The sequence below is a fragment of the Polistes canadensis genome, unplaced genomic scaffold, assembly GCF_001313835.1.
Source record: "Polistes canadensis isolate GaletaPanama2010 unplaced genomic scaffold, ASM131383v1 scaffold_248, whole genome shotgun sequence".
Taxonomy (NCBI): domain Eukaryota; kingdom Metazoa; phylum Arthropoda; class Insecta; order Hymenoptera; family Vespidae; genus Polistes; species Polistes canadensis.
Genome location: NW_014569795.1, coordinates 3,978 through 14,260, shown reverse-complemented (window position 1 = coordinate 14,260; position 10,283 = coordinate 3,978). Strand labels below are relative to the sequence as shown.

At 34.3% G+C, this 10,283-nt stretch overlaps 1 protein-coding gene across 3 annotated transcripts; it reads right to left on the bottom strand.

Annotated features, from left to right (window-relative positions):
* Window positions 1-2,234: 2,234 nt before the first annotated feature.
* On the bottom strand, window positions 2,235-9,722 carry LOC106790581 (sodium- and chloride-dependent glycine transporter 1-like). 3 transcript variants are annotated; one of them, XM_014755590.1, is made up of 12 exons: window positions 9,015-9,722; window positions 8,857-8,931; window positions 5,836-6,208; window positions 5,510-5,762; window positions 5,011-5,169; window positions 4,716-4,923; window positions 4,385-4,556; window positions 3,914-4,270; window positions 3,627-3,836; window positions 3,205-3,546; window positions 2,815-3,052; window positions 2,235-2,577 (listed from the first exon to the last, which is right to left on the bottom strand). In XM_014755590.1, exons 3-12 carry the CDS (start codon window positions 5,878-5,880, stop codon window positions 2,408-2,410), a joined length of 2,154 nt encoding a protein of 717 aa, XP_014611076.1. In that variant the 5' UTR covers window positions 5,881-6,208; window positions 8,857-8,931; window positions 9,015-9,722; the 3' UTR covers window positions 2,235-2,407. The 3 variants fall into 3 exon arrangements, with proteins under 3 accessions (XP_014611076.1, XP_014611077.1, XP_014611075.1); XM_014755591.1 differs by having other exon boundaries at window positions 5,836-6,167; XM_014755589.1 differs by having other exon boundaries at window positions 5,836-6,167; window positions 8,857-9,722.
* Between the last annotated feature and the right edge of the window lie 561 nt (window positions 9,723-10,283).

Below are 10,283 nucleotides of genomic sequence, written 5' to 3'. Positions count from 1 at the left end.
TCTCATTTGTAATCTCATTTGTAATCTCATTGATAAACTAATCGGTCGGTTTTTAAATCGGACATTATTACATTACATTTTATTATTTAACTTTTCTATTATTATTATAATTATTATTATTATTATTATTATTATTATTGTTAATATTATTACTATTATTATTATTTTTGTTATTGTTTGTTGTAAATTTATCTTGCAATAAAAACTAACTTTATAATCTGTTCTTTCATCTCTTAAATATATTGTATATACATCATTCATTTAATTAATTTCATTTACTAACAATTAATCCCAAATAATTTCTATATATTTGCCGTTTAAATTTCATTTTTATATATTTATTTCTTCATTTTCTGTTCCTGTTTTCTTTTATACGAACAAAAATAAATATATTATTTCATTTAAAAGTAATATCATCATCCCGAGAACATATTAATTGTATATACGTGTGTATGTGTATAGCGTATATGTGTGTATATGTGTATTAACATATCTAAATAGTAATTGCTTATCAATCGTTTTAAAACCACACTCGTAAACACTTGAAATATCTTCTTTCTTTTTTTAACATTCATTCTTGTGGTGTGATAAAGGGGTAGGGGTTGGGTATGGTAAATCTATCTATAAATATCGAATATATTTATTCTCTAAGAGACAGCAAAAATAGGCAACAATCGATAAATATGGAAAAATATTTAATTGCAAATCCCGTTCCCGATTGTTGCAATCATTACTTATTTTCTTTCATGAACTTTTTCTCACGAACCCTTTTTTTCGTACATTTTCTATACATACACAACAGTAATTGGAGGACATCGATAAGCTAAATGCAGGGTAAGGAAGATAACATGAGTCAATCATGTCGAAGAAATGAAAAATCAAGATTTTTGATACGTAAATTGAACACCGTTCTTTTGAAATCATTTAATTTTGAGCACCACTGATACTTGCTACTACTAACACGCCTTCCATTCATTACCACGTGACACTACTCTGACTACCTTCGAATGAAACGATTGGGGGGGGTTCACCACTAAGTCTGGACGACACCAGTGGTTCTCCACACCAAATTAATGAAAAATACTCTAACATTCGATTGAAAAAATCTCTATTATCTAACAAATAATACTAATAAATTGTTATTATTGAAAGAAATTTTGAATGAACCGAGTAATCGTGAGAGTTACCATTAGTGGCTTCTCATATTGTATACAAAAAGTAATGTTCAAATAATTGATTAAAAAATTCAATTTATAAAAACACAAGCAATCAAAACATTATTAATTAATTCGAGATAAATTTCAAAAGAACGATGCTCTTAATCGATATACAATAAATATATATACCCGTGTCCGATAATTAGGATTATTAGGCTTCGCCTACGTTTCTCTAATATAATCAATTAATGAAATTATATGACACTGATCATATATCCTTCTTTGTGACATTAGGAACGTAATACTGTCGATATATTATTTTTATACTATATATATTTTCATTAATCCGACTGAAATGACCGTTTACTATTAGGCCTTGTAAATTTGTTAGCACGCGATCGATATATGTATACATATTATTATTTTTAATTACGTGTTATCTTAAATATCCCAATATCATCCAAATTCTTTTATCGATCGTTTATGAATATCCGAATAATAACACGCAAAAACACGACGTGAATCCATGAGTATCTAAACTCGAAGAATAATAATAAACCCTTGAAAATATATCTAATCATTTAAATAAAAATAATATTTAATACACCAAACTCGAGAACGCGAAACATTTTTACTCGATTTTAAATAAATAAATAAATAAATACAAAAAATCACGATATGAAAAAAGAAACTACGAATTAATCTGATATTGCAAAATATGACGAATCTCTAATCTTTATCTAATAAAAATAATACGAGATACCTGTTAGGATGAAAAGAAGACAATCGATATTATAAACGAAATTTTAAAAGGATCCAAATTAGGAGCTTATTCATATTATTTCTGAACACCCCATATACCGGGTGTCTTGATCAGGTCGCGCACGTTAATATTTGTATATGGACAGTACATTGATTTATCGTTGGCTAAACTTGAGATATATGTAATGTATGTATGTACGTATGCATGTAACGTGTGTATGTAATGTAATGTAATGTATGCACCGATAATTTTACAAATCGCCCTTGTATTTTGTTCATGTATTTATTTCTTTTTATTTTTTTATTTTATTTTTCTTTTTTTTGTTTCTTTTTTTTCCTTACTTTTCCTTTGTTTCCTTAGAGCTTCGTATAAGCGCGCGCGCACACAAACCACAATTTTTTAAATATTATTTTAATTATTGGCTAGTAGTGTTACTGGCAATAGACACGCGGGCAGATTGATCTTCGAAGATAAAGTGAACGTCGTGTCAGACCTGTTGGGAAGTAATCAGATCAGTTTTGCTTGAATTCTTGAGAATCGAAGGCCCAGGAAGTTTTTGTGTGGTACTTGTACCACCGGATGTTGGTTGAACCATCATTGGTTGACCGTTTACCAATACTATTGTGTCTCGTACTGAATCGTAACCACCTGGTGGGCCTAAATTAAATTTCAATTGAAATCTAATAATAATAGTAATATAAATTCAATGAATAATTAATTAGTGGTCTACCCAATAAATATAGATTATCGTAATCTATAAATAAAATTAATTTTCTCAATAAATCTCTCTCTCAATTATATGAAATAACTCGTTTCTACAAATACTCTACAAATCAAATTAAATGGATTGTTACAAGAAAAAGATAATTACTTATACAAAATATATTAATCTACCTGGTGACGGTGTATGAGTGAGTGTCCTCGAAGGTGTTGATGCAATATTGCGTGCAGAAGGACCCCAATCAGAAGTTGGTTGAAGCAACATCTTAGCTCTACACCAAACACTCCTATTTTTACTTTTGCTTTGCTTAGCTTTTCCACCTCTTTGAATGGATGTTCTTGCATCGAGATCATCATCCTCGTCATCATCGTCGTCGTATTTTGGTCGTCGACGAGGACTTTTCAATTGTCTCTGCGATTATATTTCCAATCAAAGAGAAAACAAATCTAACTAACATTCAATGGAGAATTTGATATGCCAAATTCGGAAAAAGGATTCACGTTTTTTTTCTACATTTATTGTAAATCATAATGAAAAAGTGTTCATGAAAATAAGAGACTTACAACAGCCATACCAAAGATGACCATAACAGGCAGCATACCCACGACCCAACCAACCGCATCAGCCCATTTGGGGTACACGTAAGCTCCATATTTCAAAGGTTCATATTCAACCCAATTGAAGAACAGAATAAAGAACAAGGCTGCGGGAGTGACAACTTTCCACATCCACGTCCAAAAAAATCTCCAAAGACGACCACGTGGTCCGATCATTCTTTGAACATCGTCGAGAAATCTATCAGCTCCGTAAATCCATGCAACTAGTATACATTCGCTTATGGCAATTAATAAGACAGACCAATTCGCTGCATATTTGTCCATCAATTGTAGCCAATACATGCCAGCCTAAAGAAAGATAATTGACGCATAAATAAAGCGCATTCTTTTGACAAATTAATTAAAAAATCGTTTGAAATTTTCCTCACATTAGTTGTGAAAATAATACCACCGGCATAACCGAGTACAGCAGCTGATAGGACCACCCAAAATTTGTAATTCCTTAATGCTGGTATGCCATCAAGAATGGCGGTGGTAACAGTCTCCATTAATGCGAATTGCGAATCCAATCCCAGGGTCAATAACATTACGAAGAATAGCAATGACCAAAGTGGGGCAACAGGTAGACGAGCTACAACCTGTTCATTTGTTTCGTTAACAAAATTTACGACACTTTTAAAATATATCCAGATTTATATTATTACGAATAACTTACTTCAGGATAAACTATGAAAGCTAAACCAGCTCCCTGATCGACAACAGATGCAACCGGTACTGAAAGTTCGTGAGCAAGAAATCCAATAACAGAGAAAATGACTAAACCAGCGAAAAAGGAAGTACCAATGTTGCTAACGGCTACTATCAAGGAATCCTTATAACAGTTGTTGTTGAATTTATTGTAAGAACTCAAAGTAATCAATCCACCCCATGCTGGACTCAAAGCAAAAAATATTTGAACAGCTGCGTCACCCCAAACTTTAGCCGACATCAATCTCCTCCAATCAGGGGTTAGATAGAATAGTATACCTTCATTAGCACCGGGAAGTAAAATGCCTCGACAGAAGAGAGCGATCTATCGATACAAAAATAATTATATTATTAAAGTTCTCCTTTGTTTTTTATTCAGAATAAACAAAATTCATTCGTTGCAATGGGAAAATTAAATGATAAAGAATATGTAACTTACTAAAACGACATAAGGAAAGAGAGCAGTAAAGTAAACGACTTTTCCCGAGCTTTGAACACCTTTACTCAAACACAAAAATACAATAACCCATGCTAGAAAGAGACTGGCAGCCATGGATGGTCGAATCATGCCAGTTTCTTCGATACCACTGCTTAATCCCAAAACGTGATTACTAAAATACAAATACAACAATCAAATCAATACTTATGAATCTAAATAAGTATTAGGTATCCCATAAGTTCTTTCCGCGCCACGTTATGTACGACTTGGAGACTTCGAGAAGGATCTTATGGGACAACCTAATATATCAAATATTCATTATTTCATTTACTTAAAGTATTCCTCAGCTGGTGGTCTCCTAATGGCATTAGTAATATTCTCGATGGTCAATCCCATCGAGGCCATTTGCGTGGAATTCAAACACTTTCTTTTGTAATAATAAGCATCCTCAATAATGCAGGCCTCTGCTGCATCAGGCATGAAACAATCCTCGGTACTCCAAGAATCATCACATTTCGCCCAAGGTAATTGACCAGCACCTACACCAATTTCATCGTAAAAGCCATCCATTTTATTATTAATAATTAAAAGATAAATAGGATCATCGTGAGATCAAATATACCAACCAACGACCGAGGCAAAAATATAATAGAGAGTCCAGGCAATGATCAAATTGTAATAGAGCATTACGACGGAGCTAACGAGTACCATTCCATAGCCCAAACCACGAAGAAGAGGGCAGAATCTTTTGTAAGCTGCTACTGGACCAAGACTAGCGAACTGACCTGTCGATAAAATACGATAACGTGGAGGAAATCGATAAAACGAATGATAACAAGTCTCGCCACTTCCACTTTTTACTCTCCTCTACACTCTTCTTAAAGCATCGCCTAACGTTCGATAATTTACCATGTAATATACCATCTAATTACCATAATCAATACTACAAGTAGTCTTGGTATATCCTAAAATAGTATTACCGATAACTACATCAGACAAATGGAATGACTTCAACAATTCTTAGCACGCGAATCTTACGCGATAGTTTATATTTATATTATTTAAAGAGAATTTTAATTTTTGATTGGATAAAATGAAGAAATATAGTTTCTATTTTTATTTTACCCAAGGAAAGTTCCATAAACATGAGTGGCAATCCAGCGATGATCAGCATCACCGTGAATGGTATTAAGAAGGCTCCACCGCCATTGGAATAACAAAGATAGGGAAATCGCCAAACGTTACCAAGACCGACACTATATCCCAAAAGTGATAAAAGGAAATCAAATTTCCCTGTCCACGTACCACGCTCCGGATGATCATCCTCACTACCTTGTAACGGAGCTTGGCTATTCGCCACAGAGTACTTGTCTTCATTCTACAAATGACAATAATCACAAATACACTCCACAAATATTGGATTTTCTTTCCATAGATATAATAAAACTTACGTCCCAGTCCAAATAAGGACGAATCCTCGGAGATGCTTCCTCCATATTTCCTTCTCTAAGGACTATTCGTTAAAAGTTAGATTCCAAATATCTCGAGTGATATCTTCTTCTCTTCATGATCTCAAATATATCTCGATAGCCGGAAGAAAATCACCGAAGATACGAGCTAAGGAAAGTTCCTTCTTCCATCGTGTTAATCAAAATCGATTAGATCAATCGAACACTCTGTGAAAAAGTTCCTTTCAACGTTCCTTTCGATGATTCTCCGATGATGATGGAACGATCCAAGCTGAGTGTTCATCTTTCCGGTTGCACCACCAGACACGTCCAATCTAAAATCCCACTTTCTGTTCTCGTCCTTGATATGTGTAGGCTGTTCAATTCCCAGGAGAAAAGAACACGCGTCAATAGCAGAGCGAACAAAAAGAAAAAACGAAACACCTTTCGATTTTTCTAACCCTCACACTTACGAATACATTCAAAAACTTCCAATCGAATACCGAAATTCAAAATTATGCAGACCCCGATGCATCCTAAATAATCCACAATTGATTCAATTTAAATGAACAATTTGTATATTTGTAAAACAGTATTTACACTTCCATTTCATTATATTTTACTTCTATTAGATCATCCTAAGGATTGATCATTTTTTACAAAATTAAACAAATCATTTTCGATCCCCCAAGTACTATAAAAAAAAAAAAGAAATAACAATTCAACAATCAGTAAAAGTGATAATGAAACACACTAACATTTAATCTTTTAACTTTATCGAAAACTACTAATAGAAACAATAAATTGCAAACGAATAACTCTTTCTTATATTCATTCGAGGTGTGTAAGTATGAATCGATTGTTTACATCTCTTCCCCTCTCTCTCTCTCTCTCTCTCTCTCTCTTTTCTTCTACAACCCAACTAACTAATCAAGCGAGTAACTCCTGCATTCTGTTCGATTCACATTCCCACATTTGTCCGCGCGCGCCGTCATCCTTATAACAGTTTATTGTAGTTGTTGTTATCGTCATTGGTGTTAATCAATGCTGCATAGCAATATTACTGGGTGGGATACTAATTATCGACTCTTAACAGGTATTATCAAGTTCATACTAGCTGGGTTTAATACATGGAAATGCAATAACGTTGTTATATACTTCCACGGTTAGCATCGTTGATAGTATTTCTGGTACTTTGTTCATGACAGTTTGAGTCACACGGTATTTCTTTACCCCGCCCACATAGACTTTACAACACCCTCCCTTCAACCCCCAACTCTCTATCACTCTCTTTCTGTACGCTTGAATAGACACCTATGACCTTGGATTTGTTAGTTTAACCCTAAAGACAAAAACGTCTTCCTTCGTTTGTTTCAATAGTATCATTCGTAACAAGTGCATATAAATTTTTCTGCATATGTGCATATGTTTGTATATATGCATGTATCTGTATGAAAGAGCAAACAGAGAACAGAGTCAGCCAATCGTATGTCCTTGTAACAAAAGATTCATGAGAAGTTTTAATAATCCCTGTGCAATTTCGAAACAATCCCTTACACTACGGAAAGGGAATCTCACCCTATCTCTGTCTTTCTGTTTTTTCTGCAAAGACTCACAAACGAATTCGACTTCGTACAGATGTTGAACAATAATTAGTATTCATCTACATTTTTTTTATTATATAAATACTAGAAAATATAAAACATAATATCGATTATTATTTGACAAACATCTAATTACCGTCCGATGAGAGAATATTTTTCTATGATAAATATAACATTAGGTAGATTAAAGTCTGGATAATAACATTATCATCAAAGAAATGTAGATTTATTTTCTATAAAAAAATTGTACTGTTCTAAAATGTATCTTGTGTTCTAAATATAATTATATAAAATATCAAAAGCTTTTTAATGTAACAGTATGTTAATAATTTGATGAAATAAAAATTCAAAGAAGATAAGAAAAAGTTATTACGTTTTAGCAAAATATACAAACACATACACATAGACAATTCCTAACCATTGTAGTGATGTAATTACGTGTATCCGTGATACGATTACATCATTTACGAGGACTACTACATTGGAGATCTAATATGAGTGTAAAAAGAAAGCAATCACTTTGGATTAATCTCATGATAACGAACTTTATCATTTAAAACTTCAACATTTTAGAAATTATTATCTAGTCTTAAAATGGCTCGTGAAATAATAGCTCTTTAAGCTATATTTTTAGAAGTCAATTATATCTAAATGTCGTTGTTTCACGAATCCCCAACCAACACCGAGAAGAACTGAACTAACTGTTATTGGTTCGAAGCTACACAGTTACGTGGTCTCGATCCGGTCAATCGCAGAATAAATGGATTCTTTATAGGTAGAAAGAAATAGAAACAGAGAGAAAGAGAGACTCATTGAATGGGAATAGAAAACAATTTATCTAAATATTTTAAAGGAACAACATGGGCGCCAACATGATTTATTCACTAAAAAATTTATTTTATTCCTATAGAAAAAAGTGTCCTAGTTTCGTACTCACTTGGAGATCGTATCTATAAAATTATTAAAATCATGCGAAACCAACAAATTCCCTTCCATAAACTAACAAATTATACAATGATCAAACATGTCTCCTCTTCGTGATAAAAAGAGATAGAAAGATAGAGAGAGAAAGAGAGAGAGAGAGAGAGAGATACTTGCGTTTTAATAAGCAATATCACTAATACAAATAGAAAACAATTTAATTAAACGTTTGAAAAAAACAAATCGGACACAAATGTTAAAGGATTTGCTCATTAAACAACAAAATTTCTTGATCTATAAAAAAGTATCCTAATTTCGCGTGTCACTTACAATAAGATCATATCTTTGATTAATTAATATTCTTGAGAAGACTATGTAAATGAAATGAAGCCAATGCATCTCCGATAGAAATATTATGAACAAATTGGTGTCCCCCCCCCTCTCTCTCTCTCTCCCTCTCTTTCCTATTTTTTTTTTTCATTAATTCTTGGACACACACCTGACACACCTCCCTTTCCTCTTCCTTGGAAACAATTAAAACACTTGGTGGTAACACTATTCCACGTCTTCTTATCTAAATAACGAAACAAAATCCAAATAGTCGAAATGATCGATGATCAGCTGTAATAGGAGGTAACATCAGCGCCGACATTGTACCAACTACGAGAAGAAGCAATGCATTCGCTCGTGGCGAACGTGGAGAACGTGGTCGTGCCAAGGTCAGACGACATGCACTCTTGTCACTGGACTTCAGGGTCACGGACGACTGTTATCAGCAACGTTGACCAAGAACAAGAATAATAAGAAGAGAACGAACGACGAACGACGAACGACGAAGAAACGCGTCACGGTTATAAACGTGCGTCACGAGCGCTTATTAACGCCGCGATGATATCTCCTCTCTCACATCGAGTAGCAGCAGGTACATCGTACCAAAATGACTATCTTTCGAAGATTAACCGGAAAAGCGAGATATCGATCGATACAAAAAATAAACAGGAAGGGAATATATAGGAAAAGTAATAATAATTGCACGAGGATAAGATAAAAGATGAAAATATTATAAAGGGGATGACGATGTTGTGACCGATAGAAATAATTAAGAAAAAAAATATAACAAGAGGAGAAAATATATGAAAACGATAATGGATAGAAACGAGATGGGGTAAAGTAGAAAGATAGAAAAAGATAGTGAAAGGGAGATAAATAGAAGGAGAGAGAAAGAGAGAAAGAGAGAGTGCGTGCGTAAAGTAATGACAGTCGCGAAAGAGAGACAGGGCGGACAGTGAAAATGGTCCGTGCCCGGGCAGCCAGCCAGCCCGCCAGCCAGCTTGCTTATGGGAGCTTTTCTACTTGCAGCCACCCCTCCAACAAACCCCGCACGCTCGACCCTGTCGAGCCCTCGTACTCCACTTGGACCGATCGATGTTACTGCGAGCTGCGAGCTGCGTCCTACCCTAAACCTTGCTTGCACTCTTTCCCTCTCACTCACTCTCACTTATTTTATCTACCCCTCTTTCTCTCTCTCACCCTGACTCTCTTACTCCTCCGTCACCTCGTTACTCGCCTTCACCTACTGCCTTTTCTATCTTACTCTCTCTATCTTTCTATCTTTATTTTTCTCACTGTTTTTTTTTTCTGTCTTTGTTTTTTTTTCTACCAATCCCCCCTCTCTCTCTCTCTCTCTCTCTGCCTCTCACTTTTTGATCATCATATCCTCATCCTGAACTTCCCAATTACCAGATATCGGCACCACCAAGTTCTCCCTATCCACGGAAACGAACCTTCCACCCTTAACTTATTCTTCCATGATATCTTTCGACTTGTGAACTGATTGCTTTTATAGATACGATCCTTTTCTTTATCTTTTTTTTTCCTTTCTTCATGATATTTTTTGTTGGATGATAAAAAATGGAATGATTCTAT

Bases quoted from the DNA above. Each gene is read 5' to 3' on its own strand.
- LOC106790581 (XM_014755589.1), bottom strand. From the start codon at position 5,880: ATGGAGGAAGCATCTCCGAGGATTCGTCCTTATTTGGACTGGGAC. The intron at 5,763-5,835 runs GTAAGTTTTATT...TGTCATTTGTAG, and splicing joins GTCCTTATTTGGACTGGGAC to AATGAAGACAAGTACTCTGT. The intron at 3,547-3,626 runs GTGAGGAAAATT...ATCTTTCTTTAG, and splicing joins GTATTATTTTCACAACTAAT to GCTGGCATGTATTGGCTACA.